Source organism: Podarcis raffonei, chromosome 8 (assembly GCF_027172205.1).
Source record: "Podarcis raffonei isolate rPodRaf1 chromosome 8, rPodRaf1.pri, whole genome shotgun sequence".
NCBI lineage: Eukaryota > Metazoa > Chordata > Lepidosauria > Squamata > Lacertidae > Podarcis > Podarcis raffonei.
Genome location: NC_070609.1, coordinates 50,329,140 through 50,346,218, shown reverse-complemented (window position 1 = coordinate 50,346,218; position 17,079 = coordinate 50,329,140). Strand labels below are relative to the sequence as shown.

The 17,079-nt window shown below is 49.7% G+C and overlaps 1 protein-coding gene across 5 annotated transcripts in view; it reads left to right on the top strand.

The window, feature by feature from the left end:
• PIEZO1 (piezo type mechanosensitive ion channel component 1) overlaps positions 1-17,079 on the top strand; it is a 109,994-nt gene that overhangs the window by 89,663 nt on the left and 3,252 nt on the right. For 3 of the 5 annotated variants that reach the window (XM_053399970.1, XM_053399968.1, XM_053399973.1), the window contains 18 exons: positions 1,421-1,537; positions 3,568-3,668; positions 4,299-4,392; positions 4,573-4,701; positions 5,283-5,455; positions 5,552-5,673; positions 6,357-6,542; positions 7,862-8,120; positions 9,030-9,218; positions 10,531-10,777; positions 11,076-11,187; positions 13,002-13,149; positions 13,438-13,652; positions 14,400-14,558; positions 14,751-14,898; positions 15,487-15,675; positions 16,439-16,531; positions 16,731-16,903. In XM_053399970.1, coding sequence (XP_053255945.1) covers positions 1,421-1,537; positions 3,568-3,668; positions 4,299-4,392; positions 4,573-4,701; positions 5,283-5,455; positions 5,552-5,673; positions 6,357-6,542; positions 7,862-8,120; positions 9,030-9,218; positions 10,531-10,777; positions 11,076-11,187; positions 13,002-13,149; positions 13,438-13,652; positions 14,400-14,558; positions 14,751-14,898; positions 15,487-15,675; positions 16,439-16,531; positions 16,731-16,903 — 2,854 coding nt within the window. The remainder of the gene's footprint in view (positions 1-1,420; positions 1,538-3,567; positions 3,669-4,298; positions 4,393-4,572; positions 4,702-5,282; positions 5,456-5,551; positions 5,674-6,356; positions 6,543-7,861; positions 8,121-9,029; positions 9,219-10,530; positions 10,778-11,075; positions 11,188-13,001; positions 13,150-13,437; positions 13,653-14,399; positions 14,559-14,750; positions 14,899-15,486; positions 15,676-16,438; positions 16,532-16,730; positions 16,904-17,079) is intronic. The other 2 variants (XM_053399972.1, XM_053399971.1) reach the window with 1 other exon arrangement.

Below are 17,079 nucleotides of genomic sequence, written 5' to 3'. Positions count from 1 at the left end.
TTGATACTTCTCTGGGTTTCTCGGATCTTTCTCCCCCGGTTCTCTTCACCATGAAAGGGAACTGTAGCTCAGTCGTAGAGCACCTGCTTTTCATACAGAAGGTCCTGGCATCTCCAAGGAATGTCTCCTGCCTGAAACCCTGGAGAGCTGCTGCCAGTCAGTGCAGACAATACTGAGCCGGGTAGACCAATGCTCTGATTCCATATAAAGCAGCTTATATCTTATGTTCCTAACCCTGCCCAAGAAACACCATAGGTGCAAGCATCCCTCTACCAGAAGATTGTGCAAAAGAAAAAGAAAAAATCCCAAGATTCCTTGAACCCTTATGGATATTCAGTTATTCTCCCCAGCTTTGTGGTTTCCAAGGTTTTTGGGTTCTCCCAGTGGTCAGGCTTCTCTTTCCAAAGTCCAGGACCAGCTAATGCTTTTATGTATTTTGCTGAATTCCTGAATCACCAAATCAATTCCTAGGATGCTAGGGTGTGATGTACAATAAAAGATAAAACCACAAAATAAATCAACGAAGCACATACAAATAGCCATAGGGAAATAGATAGATAGATGATAGATGATAGATAGATAGATAGATAGATAGATAGATAGATAGATAGATGATAGATAATAGATAGATAGATAGATAGATAGATAGATAGATAGATAGATAGATAGATAGATGATAGATGATAGCTATGAACTATAAAAATACCAGGATTACTTGCAGTTGTTGGGTATGAAAGCAACGAATTTTCCATCTGCAAAGGGCTGCTGAACTGAGGAACGGGATGGACTGTAGCCCAGCGGCAGAGCATTTGTGCTGCATGCAAAAGGTGTTGGGTTCAAATCCCAGCATCTCAGTGTAGACAATACCGAGCTAGGTGGAGCCCATGGTCTGATTCTGTATAAAGCAGCTTCCTAAGGAAGAGGTGTAAGGACCTGCACAGTGAGAAATGGACACACCTGACAAAATCCGCTGGAAAATTCTCCTGCACAAGTCCTGCTGAAATCTGAGAGATGTGTATGCATTGTGGACAGAAAATGCACACCCCATCCTCCATTGCAGATGGCTCATAGCTTGGTAGGGAGAAGAGCACATGTTTTGCATGGGTGGGGAAGACAATAAGAAAGGGGAAGCTGGGGAGCCACTTCCCAGCAGTCTAGGCGATACTGAGCTCAATGGACCAGTGGTCTTCCTCGGCATAAGTCAGCTTCCTGCATTTCTTCCCAGGACATTTGGGCAGGCATGTCACCTTATGTGCGGAGCGGTTCAAATCAGGGGCAGCGTTTGCATGAACAAGTGCCAGAGAAGAACATCACACGCTTGTGCAGTGGCTGTTAGCAGACCATGCCATCATTTCACCACCCAAGTGCACAATGGTTCAGGATGACCTTTTCTGCTTTTTTCCTTGCTCCCTGCAACAAGGAGGACCGCGCTCAGTTGAGGGGAGCCCAGAATCACCTGCTCTGCTTTCCAGCAAGGAAGTAGCCGCTCCCTCTAGGGTGGACAGACGCACTGTAGGGACGAGGGGGCATTACAGTGGTAACGTCCGCATGAACCAAACAACTCAGGACTAGTAGTAGCAGCAGCAGTGTGTGCTGCTCGTGTTGTTGTCGTGTTGAAGCACCCAAATTCCTGCTCCCTCCTGGCTTGTCAGCCCTCTTCAGAATGGGAATTGCAGCCACAAGCTGCTGTCCCTCTCCTTGATTCTTCTGTGGGTATCTGCACTTTATAATTGCAGCCACCCAAGAAAATGTAGCGTGAGAGTTGTGGAGTTGTATCTTGATTTCATTGCAATGGGGGACCAGCATATCATGGAAGCAAAGAGGAGGGAGCAAGGCTTTTGTGTGTGTGTGTGTGTGTGTGTGTGTGTGTGTGTGTGTGTGTGTTACATTTTGTGAACCGCCCTGAGATCTAACGATGAAGAATGGTATATAAATCTAATAAATAATTATAATAATATAATAATAATTTGTAATCCCCACCTTTTTTCAAGATGGCTTGCAAACAAAAAACTAACACAAAGGAATAAACATACAGTTTGGTTAATATGATTGCTAAAACTAGGTAAAAAGGTAAAGGTGCCCCTGCCCGTACGGGCCAGTCTTGACAGACTCTAGGGTTGTGCGCTCATCTCACTTAAGAGGCCGGGGGCCAGCGCTGTCTGCAGACACTTCCGGGTCACGTGGCCAGCGTGACGAAGCTGCTCCGGCGAACCGGCACCAGAGCAGCACACAGAACGCCGTTTACCTTCCCGCTATAAAGCGGTCCCTATTTATCTACTTGCACCCGGGGGTGCTTTCGAACTGCTAGGTTGGCAGGCGCTGGGACCGAGCAACGGAAGCGCACCCCGCCACGGGGATTCGAACCGCCGACCATGCGATCGGCAAGTCCTAGGCGCTGAGGTTTTACCCACAGCACCACCCGCGTAAAACTAGGTAGAAACCTGTATAAAGCATGAAATCCCAAAAGCTAACGGCAGCAGAAAACAGAGGTGGCTATCTTGTGGGCCCAGGGGCCTGAGTGCCTCTCTACTGCAAAGGAAATTTTCCTGGTTCTTCAAGTCCCTTCAACTAATTTTGGCCATGGCAGCAGGAATGGTATGGCACCAGAGTGGACAGAGATTTCAACTCTCTGTCTACCCCAGGAGCCTGGTGGGGTCTGCCAGTTGTCCGCTCTGCAGTCATCAGATGGATCAGTTGATGAGCAGGCAGGGGAGGATAACCTCCCTGCTCATCTGCTCTGCACTTTGGGTCCTGTGAGTGTGGAGGTGAGCAAACCCATTTTTTTTACCATACTCACCATTAGCCTGCAGGTGACTGCAGCTCTTGAGCCAAAAACAGATAGCCACCCCTGGTATAAAACATGCCCTCATGAAGTGATACAAACCCAAATTCAAAAGCCTGGGCAGATAAATAAAATGTGTGGGTTTTTTTACCTGATGCCTTCAGCTCATAAGGCCATGCGGCAGGTGCATGGAGCTGGGAAGCACATTTCAGAGGCAGAGTGTGCCACTAAGGAGAAAGGCCACTCCTACTGCCCTCACTTGAAGAAAGGCCTCTGCAGATGACCTGAAAGTAGCCGACCCTTTCCAGGATCTCTTGTCCAGTGTTTGCAGCCTGATCTCTGCTTCCAGAGGATGCTCTGGCACCCCTGGTGGCATTGGGGCAGACCAGGCTTGTGTCACTGAGCCAACCTGGTCCCTGTTCTGTTATAGGGAGGTAGTGCCTGTCCCGGCAGCAAACCAGATCATTGGCCTTTGGTGGACCCAGTGTTCAGCCCCCAGCAAAGCAGGATTGCAACCAGAGCTCCCATTCGCCAATCCAAAGCCAGGCAGGCTGTTTGCATGCTCCCTCCTTCTTGCCTTTCTTACTAGGGGCAATGAACCGGTTCTCCTCTCTATGTGCCCTTCTTTTAGCTGTCTTTTAAGTCGCACTTGGGGTCTTTTTCTGCATGCCTGTGCTCCAAAGGGAGCTCTGAGCTCCTGTCCCCCTCACTGCCATCCACTGCAGCTGGCAGGTTGGGGAGCAAACAAGGGAACTTCCTAATAGTGGGGTCTTTTTGGATTCCAGTGCTGCACTCGGGAGATTATTTCTTGTTTGAGACGGACAGTGAGGAGGATGAGGAGTCGGTCTTGGAGGATCAGAAGCCCCCGAAACAGAGCGCATTCCAGGTGAGAAGTTGGGAGCAGAAGCAGTGGCATCACAAGGGGGTGCAAGGGGGCAGTGCGCCCCAGGTGCCATGTCTGGGGGGGTGACAAGAAGGCACCCCGCGATGTGCTCGCCCCACTGCCTGGAGGCAGGCTTTCCCCACTCCCATCCTTCCTAGGTAATTCCAACTGCAATTACTCACTAATGAGCACTCTGTGCATGCCCCAAAGCTACTTTCGGTTCACCCACACTTCCGTTTCTCCCGAGATACATGGGTCCAAGAAGTTCTTCTTTTGTCCTTCTGCTTTTCCTGGGAAAACCTGCCATTTACTGCTGAATCGGGGGGGGGGATCCGTTGGGTTCTCTGCAGAAGTGTGGATGAGCCCTTTCTTTCACATACCGCAAGCAGTGGAAATATGTTACAAGGCGAAGTTCCAGGGAACACTAAATGACTCTCAAGACATTGGGGTGCTGGTGGGGTGGGTGCCGACCATCTACATTAACCTGGTGTGGCTTTTAATTTGCCTTCAGCCTCTCGGACATCTTTTGATGGAAGCTGCATTGATATGAGGTTGCCTTGCATTCCAGCCCAGAGTCAAGCCTTTTCTTCCTTCCTGCTTTCTCATTTATGCATTTTGTCACTTTGTTTGCAGCTGGCTTACCAGGCATGGGTGACCAACGCCAAGTCTGCGCTGCGTGAGCGACAGCGGCAGGAAAAGGAGCAGCGAAAGGTGGAGCAGGCAGAAGGCAGGTCTTCCTGTGCCCTCTCCCCTCTCCTTTCCGACTGGGCTGGGCAGAGGTGGTACCTCTCAAGTTGACCCCTGCTGCCTGGCCCTCTTGGTCCACATTGGCAGGAGGCCCAGCTCTGATGAGCACTGGGGGGGGGCAGACCAGGCGGGAGGGTGTGACCATATCTGTGCCTTGCAGGTGACTTAACCAAAGGGGAATCCCAGCGAGGTGAAATGGCAGACAGGGCCAGCAGCAAAGGGGAAGAGGAGGAAGAAGAGGAGGAGGAAGAAGAAGAAGAGGAAGAAGAGGAGGAAGAGGCTGCTCCAGGTACCTTGCTCAGTGGGACTACACTCAGGTAGGGGATCCCCTGTGTACTGGGCTGCCTTTGAGCCACATTCATCTGCAAGAACCGCAGCAGAGGATTCATTTTCCTGTTTCACAGATGCAATGGAAAACTTGGGGGGGGGCACAAGGAGTGTAGTGTAGACTGCATGACCCCTCAGTCCCGCCCTTCCAGCACCTTGCTGTAATTTCTTGTCCCTCAGCATCTGTTGCCTAATGGTATGGCCGCTCTGGTTGCTACTATAGCGATGAAGAATGGCATTTTAAACTCACCCTGCCTAATGGTTCTGAACCAAAATAGAGTTTTAGCCTTTGAAATTTGCACGTCTCAGAATTTTGCAGTTATCCAGCCAAGCAGTGTGTACAAAAATGCTGCAGCTCTTTCCCCCTCAGTATCCGCTGCCCAATAATAGGGCCGGCCCTGGTTGCTAGGAAGCAGTACTTGGGTTTGGGATATTTTCCCAGAGACCAGGGTGTCGGGGAAACTGGTTACCCACTGCAGGGATCAGAGATGGCGGCCTCAATGGGCATTTGGCCTCCTTCAACCAGGCTCTCCTTTTATCCAGAGAAGAGCAACGTGGTGCAGAGGGTGCTGAACGTCCTGGGTTTCCTGTGGGTGCTGTGCCAGGCCACGGTGGACGGGCTCACCCAGTGGCTGCGAGCCTTTACCAAGGAGCACGAACAGCTGTCTGCCGTGTTGGGACTGGAGAGATTCGTCCTCACGCAACAGCTGGATCAGGTAGGCCTAGCTTGGTACAGCTGGGGCATCTTTTGGAAGGAGGGAGGAAAGGGGTGAGGTATGATCCACTTGGTGACGGCATGTAAAACTTTGCAGGTAGGAGAGGTTCAGAGGAGCGTCCTGGACAGGCTGTACAAACCAGCAGCGACAGATAACACCTCCGAGGACACCGCCTTGCCGGGTACGGCGGCAGAGTCTCCAGACAGCATGGCTTCCAGGCAGGTGCATAGGGGCAGAGGGCTGCTGGGAGGTCAAAGCCACATGTGGATCTGTGTGGGGCCCCTCTCTCCACCGCAAGTGGAGTTTGTGGGAGCTTAACGGCACGTGATTCAAGCAACCTGCATTTGGCGCACCGGAATTGGGTGGGCTCAGCAGTGGAGAGAAGAGTGCCCCTGGACATGTACGGGCTGTCTTCTCTCTTACCTCTATAACCACAACCTAAAACAGATGGGATGAAGTATATTTAGGAAGGCCCCATTCTGGAGGCGGGGGCTTGAACCTGAGTCCCCCCAAGTCTCTCTTCATTGGTCCACCTTCCACAGCATGGTGCCATCCAGCTACTTTGGACTAGAACTCCCATCGGCCTTGTTTTTATTTCCCTAATATTAGACAAGTGTTTTCGCTATACTGTTTTTGACTCCTGCTAAATCCTTTCCCCACTTTTGTTTAAGGTAAGCCTGTCCAGATATGCCATTTTATTATGTATTCTATAACTAAAGAAAAGTTGCCTTTACCTGTATTTTTTCTTGTTTTATTATGTCTGTTTGTTTTTAATGTCTGTTGGCGTTTTCCTAGGAAGATTTAACACAATGTGGGGACATTTATTCACTCTGTTTTGGAGCTGGTGCATGACTTTCTTTTTCTGCCCTCTTTCTCCCCCCTCCTCCCGCCCCCCAAGCAGTGGGTGCGAAGGAGCAGAGGTGCTTAGCAATAACACCACCGGCTACGACACCCGAAGCGGCAGTGAGGAGCAGATCCCTGCCATGGGCTTCCCGGACGACGTGAGGCTCCCTCCCAGCAACTCCCAGGAGCTGCTGACTTACTCCAAGGCACGGCCGCGCACAGCCAGTGAGCTGCTGCTGAGCAGGTACTACTGGGGCCACTCGCCTGTTTTGGCTCAAGGCTTTGTGGGTAAATATGCCAAGCTTTGTGGGCAGGGAAGGGGCAGAGAACCATTCTCAGCCTGAAGGATGCAGCATTTCCTCGTAGTCAGTCTTCCGCAGGGGTGGGGTCATATGCCAGTGGTGGGCGTGGCCATTGGCAAAAGGGGGTGGAGAAATGGGTGTGGCTCTTACCTCTGGGCAGTAGGCTACTCTCCAGCCTTTCTGCAGGTTTGTACCACCCCACACATCTCTCAGTCCTTCTTCCAAGCAAGCAAGAGGTGTTACCGCAATTCAAGGAAACATTCCAGCCAGTCAAAGCACTCAGGGAGAGCGTGTATATCTGGGCCATTGAATAATGCAGTCTGGGGAGAGTCCTGGGGGCCAGATAAAGAGGCCTGGATGGCCACATTCACACACACCCAGGCCTGTGGTTCCCCACCCCATGAGGCAGGTGCTCAGGGAGGTCAGAAGAATGAAAATTGTTTGCATGGATCACTTTCAGGAGAAAGGGCTGTAGATCATGTAAAGCAAAGGCAAGTGTCCCTGGTTTGATTCCGGACATCTCCAGGTAGGGATAGGAAAGACCCCTATCTGAAACACTGGGGAGCTGCTGCCTGTCAGAGTAGGCACAATAGGCTCAATTGGCCTTCCCCCATCTACTGTGCTCCACCTGCTTTGGACTAGGGCTCCTATCAACCCCAATATCCTCCAGGCACAGAACGCTGGGGCTGAGTTGTCATCCAAACCATGTGGAGGGAAGGCTGGACTGGGATGGACAAAGTGTCTGGTTGGGTATAAAGCAGCTTCTTGAGCTCCTAAACAAAAATAAAGTGTTTATTACCTTTCTATCCCACCTTTCCTCTGAGGAGCTCAAGGTAGCATGTGTGGCCCTCCTCCTTCACATTGTATCCTCACAAGAACCCTGAGAGGTAGGCTAGGCTGAGAGGCCCAAGTTCATGGCCAAGTGGGGATTAGAACCCTGGTCTCCAAGGTCCTACTGCTAATGCTTATTAAGCCTTGCACCATACTTGGGCAAGTAAAAAATTTGCCAGCTGATGCAAGTTTTGCCAACTGGAATACATTTTGCAGATGGGAGAATGCAGTGGGCATATATATGTATTACAATCGGGAAGATGTTTGTTTTAAGCAAGGGTGGCAGAAATGGGTTACTTCTTTGGCTATGGGCAGGTGACGAGGCAGGCAGACACAACACGGGTGGGGCTTTGCCACCCCAGCTGCTTTCCCTTTTGGCTCAGCCTGACTGACTCTCTCTCCTCCTCTCTCTCCTGTTGGTTCTTTCCAGGCACGTCTCCTTTGAGGAGCTGGAGGAGTCTGAGCGCTTCTACCACTCACAGAACCGCTTTCTGCAGCTGCTGCTGGCCTGCTACCACTTTGTGGCCGGACACTCGGACCTGCTCTGCTACTTTATCATCATCCTGAACAACATGGTGACGGCCTCCGTCATCTCGCTGGTCCTGCCCATCCTGGTCTTCTTGTGGGCTATGCTGTCCATCCCACGGCCCAGCAAGCGCTTCTGGATGACGGCAATCGTCTACACAGAGGTGGGGCCCCCAAAATCCTTGTGACACTCCCCCTTGTCTTGTAGAAGTGAGATGATCTACATGAAAACTTGCCTCCTAATAATTGGGAAGGGGTGGGGAACCTTTTTCAGCCCAAGGGCCGCATTCCCTTCTGGACAACCTGCCAGGGGCCACATGCCAGAGTGGGTAGAGCCAATTTCTACACGCACGCACGCACGCACGCACGCGCACACACGCGCGCACACACACACACACACACACACACACACACCTCTGTCTGTCAGGGCAAGAGATAGGCTGTATCAGAGTTCAAAGATGCATTCCAGCCAGGCAAAATCACTCAAGCAAGGGGGTGAAGCAAGGTCAGTGAGCAGAGTAGCTTGGGAGAGGGATGCGTGGCTGGGCAGAGCCCTGAGGGCCAGATAAAAAGGCTGGAGGGGCACATTTGAACCTGGGGCTAGAGCAGTGTTTCCCAACCTTTGGTCTCAAGCTGTTTTTGGACAATTCCCGTCACCCCTGACTACTGGTCTTGCTAGCTAGGGATGATGCGAGTTGTAGTCCAAAAACAGCTGGAGACCCAAGACTGGGAAACACTGGGCTAGAGGCTCCCCAGCCCTGGTCTGCAATATTAGTTGCAAGTTAACAAGGGTACCTGGGCTTTTGTATACAGAAAGTAGAAGTGCTTACAAGTGAGGAACGGGCAGATTTTGGTTTGGTTCAAACCAATATCAATCACCTTGGAGGTTGATGTTTTTGGCCCTATGCTGAAAGACTGTTGACATATATATCTGTGTAGGTTTGGGTGGCTGGTGGCGTGTGACGTTGTGGTAAACGTCCTTAAGCCTTGTGACTGTTCTGCTGCCATGAGGTGCCAGGAACGTCCCCCTGGCTAGCCTGGCTCTGATCCTCCCCTGCCATCTCCCCTCACAGGTGATGGTGGTGGTGAAATACCTCTTCCAGTTCGGCTTCTTCCCCTGGAATAGCTATACCACCCTGGTGCGCTACGAAAGCAAGCCCTTTTTCGCACCGCGCATCCTGGGCCTGGAGAAAATGGACAACTACATCAAGTACGACCTGATCCAGCTGATGGCTCTCTTCTTCCACCGGTCCTTGCTCCTGGTAAGAGGGAGCCTGGGGCCCTCCGTGTGAGACCGTTTCACTTGCATGCTGCTTTATTGTAATGAAACCTTGAAGCAAACAACAAAGAAAATGTTTTATTTTGAAACGGTGAAGTTGTCAGTGAAAGACAGTGAAAACCAGGATTTTTAAAACATTCAGAAATACAGTCATACCTCGGAAGTCGAACGCCTTGTGAGTCAAACGTTTTGGCTCCCAAACGTTGCAAACCCAGAAGTGAATGTTCCAGTTTGCGAACGTTCTTTGGAACCTGAACGTCCACCGGGGCTTCCGCAGCTTCCAATTGGGTGCAGGAAGCTCCTGCAGCCAATTGGAAGCCACGCCTTGGTTTTCAAAAGTTTTTGGAAGTCGAACGGTCTTCCTGAACAGATTCTGTTTGACAACCAAGGTACGACTGTAATTAAATTCAACCACAGGCAGCAAAAGGATTAGAGTGTGACAGCATCCTAAATGTCTGGAAAGGCTTGCCCAAACAAAAATGCTTTAAACCGAAAAGAATACAACAACACAGCTGCCTGATATCAATAGGCAGGGAGTTTTAAAATGTGGGTGCTGCTACACTAAAAGATTGATTTCTTCCATGTGCAGAACAAGTTTTCTATAGCCCCTGCAGCAGGGCCAGGTTCACAGATGGAAGAAGTCAAGGGAACACATAAGGGATTAAGGTGGTCCCACAAGTAAACTGGCCCAAACTATAAAGCAATTTGTATACAAATAGTAACTTCTTGACTAGAAGCCAGCCCCCTCTGCCTAACCTGGGAAAGCTGTGGGATGGACCTGGAGTAGTCTGTTGCAGAAAGTGGTACCTGGGCAGTCCCCAGTAGCTATAGCAACAGATGCAGGGAAAGCTTGTTTCTCCTAGGCTTGGTATGGAGTTGAGTGCAGTGTGAGAGCTGAGTCCTGGGATGGACAGCATAGTGCCTTCCTGAAGCTGATGGACTCCAACTCCCATCAGGCCAATAGTCAGGGGTTGTCATTGCATGATATTAGGCAGGTGCAGTCCTTACACTGTTTGCTGCAGTAGCTAAAAACTTTTATTTTATTTTATTGTGCACATTTATTTTTAAAATGTATTGATTTTATTTATACTTTTATCATTTTATTATGTCTTCTGTTTTCTAAAATATGTTTTTATTGTTAATATTTAATGGATATTTTGTGCATTTTAGGTAAACGGCTTAGATGAAGTGGTTTGTAAATAAAGTAAATAAAGTGAATAGGCCCGCTGCATGAGGTTGGTTTCTGCTTCCCAAACCCTTTCTGAACTTACCTGCCTTCCTGTCCTCTTTGACAGAGCTACGGGCTGTGGGATCACGAGGAAGAGGTCCTGGCCAAACATCCTCTTGAAGCAGCAGAGCCTGTGGCTTCCACCGAGAGCAAAGAGGTGGCTGAGACTTTGGTGGAAGCTGACGTTGGGGCAGAAACCGTGGTGGATCAGGAGGCGGAGCCCAAGGTGCCCAAGGGAATCCGCTCACGGTTCCGGAAGAAAAAGGAGAAGAAGAAGAAAAGGAGCCAGGCTCTGAAAGAGCAGGGAGAGGAAGGTAGGTGGGGGGTGACACCTATGCTTGCTTCTTGTTTCCAGCCTCCCCAGGTCTGGGGGCAACAGTGCATCAAAAATACATATCTAAACTACCTTGTCAAGCATTTCAAGAGCTGCTTGCAGCTCACAGATTAAAGCTGGTCTGCAGAAGTCAGACCAGATAAAGAAAAACCCCTGAGATTGTGTTGGGATGCAGGGAATAAGAGGAGGTCTTGTTAGGCCATATCAGGCTGACATTGAAGCAAGGAGGTGAGGCCAGTGCTTGCTTATTTCCCTGCCCCTTCTGTTTCCAACCGCAGAGGAGCAGCAGGGAGAGGAGCAGGATCCGAAGCAAAAGGACAAGAAGTCCAGCCCATCCAAGGAGAAGTTGAAGGCTGCTGGACTGAGAGTGAAGAGCTTCTTCGTCTCTGCGTAAGTGACGATATGGACTTTTGGGGAGGGGGCTGGGAGCAACGGGCTTGGAACTGGCTCTCCCCTCCAGGAGGCAGGTTGCCACATGGAGCAAATGAACGTGAAAAGCTGCCAATTGCCAGGGCAGCCTCTTTCTCCGTCTGACTCAGCGTTCTTCCCTCTAATTTTATAGCTACTTGGATGGGTTTAAAAGAGGATTGGCCAAAATTGATGAAAAAAGCTGTCAATGGCTTATAGCCACTTGAATGTCATGCCTTGATTGTTGTTTTAACTGTTTTGCTCTTTTATTGGGCTTGTTAATTATACATTTTAATTAGGGACGTTTAAATGTAGTTGTTCTACTATGCATTTTTAATTGTGGGTAGTTGCATTTGGCGTGCTCTGGTCCATGGGGTCACGAAGAGTCGGACACGACTAAACGACTAAACAACAACAGTTGCATTTTTATAGCTGGTTTTATTCTTGCTATTTTTCTGTTGTTCATACACGCCTTGGCTTCTTCTTGAAAAGCAATATATTCATAATGATGTTCTCCCTCTACTGTTGGACACAGTAAGCCTCTGATTGCCAACTGCTGGGAAATGACTAGGGGGAGGGGGGAAGTGCTGTTCTTCTCAGGTCCTGCTGGAAGGTTTTTCACAAGCATCTGTGTGGCCACGGTAACAAGAGGATGCTGGACCAGATGGGCAACTAGCTGTGGTGGCTATGCTCTACCTCCACTGAATAATATCAGTCTTCCTTGTGGATTTCCCATTGGGGCATCTAGTTGGTGACTCTGAGAACAGGATGCTGGATTCAATGGGCCTCCTTGCGCCTAATCTAGCAGGCCTCTTCTAATGCTGGGCAATGGCTCTCCAGGTTCATTTCTGGGGTCTTTCTCATCACTTGATGCTTCCTGGGGTCCTTTTACCTGGAAGTTCCTGGGATAAAACCTGGGACCTTTTGCATGCTCCACCCACCCTCTCCACAACCGACATGGCTATCTTACATTGAGCAAGCCTCTTCTTCCATCTAATACCATCTGTCCCAACTGTAGTTGTTTCTCTCCAGGGTCTCAGGCAGAAAAGGGTCTTCCCCATCACTGTTCCACAGTCCTTTGCATACCGGAGATGCCAAGGGCTGGGCCTGAGAACCTTCTGCCTGCTAAGCATGTGGTTCTTCTATGGTAGGGTTGGCATATGTCCAGAATTTTCCAGACATCGCCAGAATATTGTGGCCAGAAGTAGCGTCCTGGTGAAAATCGCTAAAAACATCCAGGAAAATCCAGATGTATGGCAACCCATGTCGGAAGCGATTTTCCTTTAAAAAAAATAGCTCAACAACTTTTTTTGGTGATTTTGCCAAAAAAGCTCAACAGCTCTTGTGTTCCAATTTTCACTTTTTGGAACCCTAGCTATGGTACAATTTGATTTTAATAATTTAATGTGATTTTATTACTTCATATTTTCCTTGCTTCAGGGGTGTGTGTGTGTGTGTGTGTGTGTGTGTGAAGCAATACATAAATTCAATATGCCTAGCCTTACCATTCTTAGGGTTATAGGATGCTGCCTTATACTGAGTCAGGCCATTGGTCCATCAAGCTCAGTAATGTCTACACTGACTGGCAGTGGCTCTGGGTTTTCTGGAGTCTGTCCCAGTCTTGCCTGGAGATGCCAAGGACTTGGCTTGACATTTTCTGCATGTGGAAAGCTACATCTCTTCATGATATTCATGCAGATGATTTGGTTCTGGATTAGGGGTGGTTCTGCATTAAGTGGCAAGTGGCAAAGGCATCAGCCCTACACCTTATCCTCCCCGCCTCCCTCTCCCTCCAGAGCAGAGCGCATGTTCCAACCACTGCAGCGGTTCTTCCAGGACATTTTGCACAGCAAATACCGTGCTGCCACCGATGTCTATGCCCTCATGTTCCTTGCTGATGTGGTCGACTTCATTATCATCATCTTTGGTTTCTGGGCTTTTGGGGTAAGTGGGACCGTCAAAATTATTTGTTAGCAAACTTAATTCACACAGTGCCTCCAACAGACACGGTAATTTGCAGAGTAAAATCAATGGACACGACCAACTCAGGTCCACTCATTTCAATGGATCTGTTCTAAGTTGGATGTGACTCTCTGCTTGGGGATCCCCAAGCAAGTGTTGCCCTCCATATCCTGGGGCAGATCTGGAGGACAGCCGCCCGGGCAAGAGGTATTCCCTTCCTCCTGCAAATCTGCCAAACACCTCCCAGCACAGGTTTCCCTTTCTCCCCAGAAACACTCTGCTGCGGCCGACATCACTTCCTCCCTCTCAGACGACCAGGTGCCGCAGGCCTTCCTGGTGATGCTGCTCATCCAGTTCTCCACCATGGTCATCGACCGGGCTCTCTACCTCCGCAAGAGCGTCTTGGGCAAGCTGGTCTTCCAGGTCTTCCTGGTCTTTGGCATCCACGTATGGATGTTCTTCATCTTGCCTGCAGTCACTGAGAGGTACCTGGCCTAGCTATCTGTCTGCCTGTTATCCGTTATGTATTAATAGAATGATATGCTATATATATTCACAGTACAGGCACAGCCCCAGACCTCTACCATCCTCTAAACTTGTGGGCCAGACCATAGCTGCATATTGCATTTTGATATTTAAGGAAATTATTGCTGCAACGAGTCAGACAGTTCTTGCTACACAATTAGTTAATGTATGGAGGGGCAATGAGTAGTACGTACACAAAACATTAAAATTCTTCACGTTACTGGCTGTTAATCTAGAAACTGCAAAAACCTGGAAGCTGGCGGTCAGCTTAACTTTTAAGCAAAGGCTCCATGGATCTATTCATATTGTGCTTGCAGAAAAATTGGCATTGAGCTGAAAAATTGGCCAGAAGAAAGGCAAAACCTTTTTTGACTTTTTTGCTACTTGGAGCCTACTCATGGAACACATTAAGGGGCATATTCAAGATCTTTGTTGTCTGCCTCCCTGAGACTGCAGAACGCTGTCTGAAGTGGCTGTTCATCTCTGCCATTGGAACGCTTAATTTATTCTAGTTTGGATGTCCTCAAATGTTTTTCTGCTGCTTGCTCTTCCGTGGGTCGGTAAGGGGCTGGGAGGAATTTACCTGTTTCTATATCATTGATGTTTCCTCACGAGAAGCAATAAAATACATTTTAAAAAATAAAAAGGAAGAACCAGCCCTGAAATGTGCCCCCCTTCCTTCCCCCAATTGTGATTTCCCTCCCCAGGATGTTCAACCTGAATACTGTGGCCCAGCTATGGTACTTTGTGAAATGCATCTACTTCGCTCTGTCGGCTTACCAGATCCGCTGCGGCTACCCTACTCGCATCCTGGGGAACTTCCTCACCAAGAAGTACAACCACCTCAACCTCTTTCTCTTCCAAGGGTAAGGCCAAGTTCCCAGGGTCCTCCCAGAGTGGGGCGAGGGGAGCCTGAGTCAGGTGAAAGACGCAAGAGAGCAAGTTGAGCATGATCAGGGTTTGTTTTGTAGTTACAAGTTAGGGCAGGAGAAAAGCATCTTTTCAGGGTCCATAGATCAAGGTGCACAGGACCTGAACACCCCTCTCTCCTCTGACAGCTTCCGCCTGGTGCCTTTCCTGGTGGAGTTGCGGGCCGTCATGGACTGGGTCTGGACAGACACCACCCTGTCTCTCTCCAACTGGATGTGTGTGGAAGACATCTATGCCAACATCTTCATCATCAAGTGCAGCCGCGAGACTGAGAAGGTGGGGCTGGAATGGTGGAGGAGGAGGAGGCGAGGGTTGGCCTGACCTCTCTCACCGCTGTCCTCGAGTGTAAAAACTTACCCCATGTATACACACTTGGCCACTTTGATTTATGGCACTGGCACTGTTACAAGTGCCACATCATATTGGTCCCACATTTGTAAGAATTTGATTGTTTTCATACTTTCGAACTCCCTATTGACATCAGGCAGGTACTTTCACCATACTCTTCTTGGTGCCTGCTAAAAACGTGTTTGTTTGGGCGAGTCTATCCAGACATGCAGAAGCTGCTCTGTAATCTGGCTTTAGCTTTTCACTGACCTTAATTTTGTTAATGTTTAAAATAGTTTTTAACTGTTATTTTACTGATACTTTGCTTTATTCTTTTTGTAAACCGCTTTGAGGGGTTTTCTTTTACAATCAAGACGTAAAAAGTTTATCAAATAAATAGAAACAAGAGCAGCTGATGGGAGGTTGAATGATGAGAAAGGAGGAACTCTGGATGAGCTTTTATCCTCCCGTTGGCCAGGATGCGGCCATCTAACCACATGGGCCTCATCCTTATGCGTCTCTGACCCCTCCCTACAGAAATACCCGCAGCCCAAGGGGCAGAAGAAGAAGAAGATTGTAAAGTACGGCATGGGGGGCCTCATCATCCTCTTCCTCATCTGCATCATCTGGTTCCCGCTGCTCTTCATGTCGCTCGTGCGCTCCGTGGTGGGCGTGGTCAACCACCCCATTGACGTCACAGTCACCCTCAAGCTGGGAGGCTACGAGGTAGGAAGAGGACAGCACGGGCCGGACCCACTGGGTGTCTTCATCTGTCCTGTTCAGAAGGGTGATTCTGCCTCACAGTGAATAACTCAGTAGCAGCACCTGCTGTCAGCTGGAGAAATAGCTGCACGGCCCACTTCACTGGGAGCTCTCGCTGAGCCGTTCTCTCTAAAGCACTGGTCAGAAGCCACACTGACTACCATGTGCAGGGAGGGTTTTTGTCTGCCGGGTCAAACCTGCCAAAAGAACATGGTGGCCTTTTGGCATACCCTGTCAGAACAGCCTTTCACAAGCCCAGCTGGCTGAGGCTGATTTGAGCTGTCATCCAAAATGTCTGGAGGGCCCTATCTCGGGAGAGGCTGCTGCAGATGGCGTGTCCTGGTTCTCTTGCTTGAACAATACAGTCATTCTGGTCTGCATTCCGACAGCCCCTCCTGCTGTCCACTCCTTAACAAACCCACCATCTGGATGGCTTAAAACTTGATACTGGTGTGGGAAGGTCCATGGTCTGTTTCTGTATATGTGATGGGTTGTCATTGGTTCCAGGATTGGTTTCACGCAGGGTAAAGCTATCACTGGCCTCTAGTGTCAGAAGGCAGACGGCTAATGCACTCAAGCCCTGCTTCCCATTGGGGCATCTGACCTCTGTGGGGAAGAGGCTGCCGGACTAGATTTCCTGATCCGGCAGGGCTGTTTGCTTGGAGCAGCTCTGCTGGCGTGAGTAGTTCTCAACCCCCTCCTCCCTCTCACCCTTTTTCTTTTGCAGCCTCTCTTCACCATGAGCGCCCAACAGCAGTCAATCCAAGAGTTCACCCCCAAGGACTATGATGCGTTAACGAACGAGTTTGTGCGGCAGCCGGTGAGTTTCCCAAGGAAACTGGGAATGGGAAAAGAGCTCCCCTCTGCATCCATGCATGTGGCCATAGCAGCAGCAGGAGTCCTCCCAGTCCTCATGTTCTGTGCTGGTGCTGTGTAAGAAAAGGAGGCTTTATGGGTAAACTGGTTGTGTATGTGTTGTGGCATACCACCCTGACTCTGGCGCTCTCTGCTGCCCCCAGGTGGCCATGCAGTTCATCACCCTTTACAGTTATGAGGATATCGTGACGGCACGCATTGAGGGCAGTTCGGGCTCGCTATGGAGCATCAGCCCACCCAGCCGGGAGCAGCTGTACCGAGAGCTGAATAATGGCTCCTCTGCCATCACCCTGCGCTTCACGTGGAACTTCCAGCGGTATGTCCTGGTGGAGATTTAGGATTATGGTGTCTCGCTAGGGCATGCAACAAGAAACACCTTGCTGGCTCAGGCTAATGGCTTGCGCAGTACGCGTTGCTGTGAATAATACTTTGCGGTGTAATTAAGCAGCAGTAATTTCCCACTCCCCGGGCATGTTCTGCACCCTCTCCAAG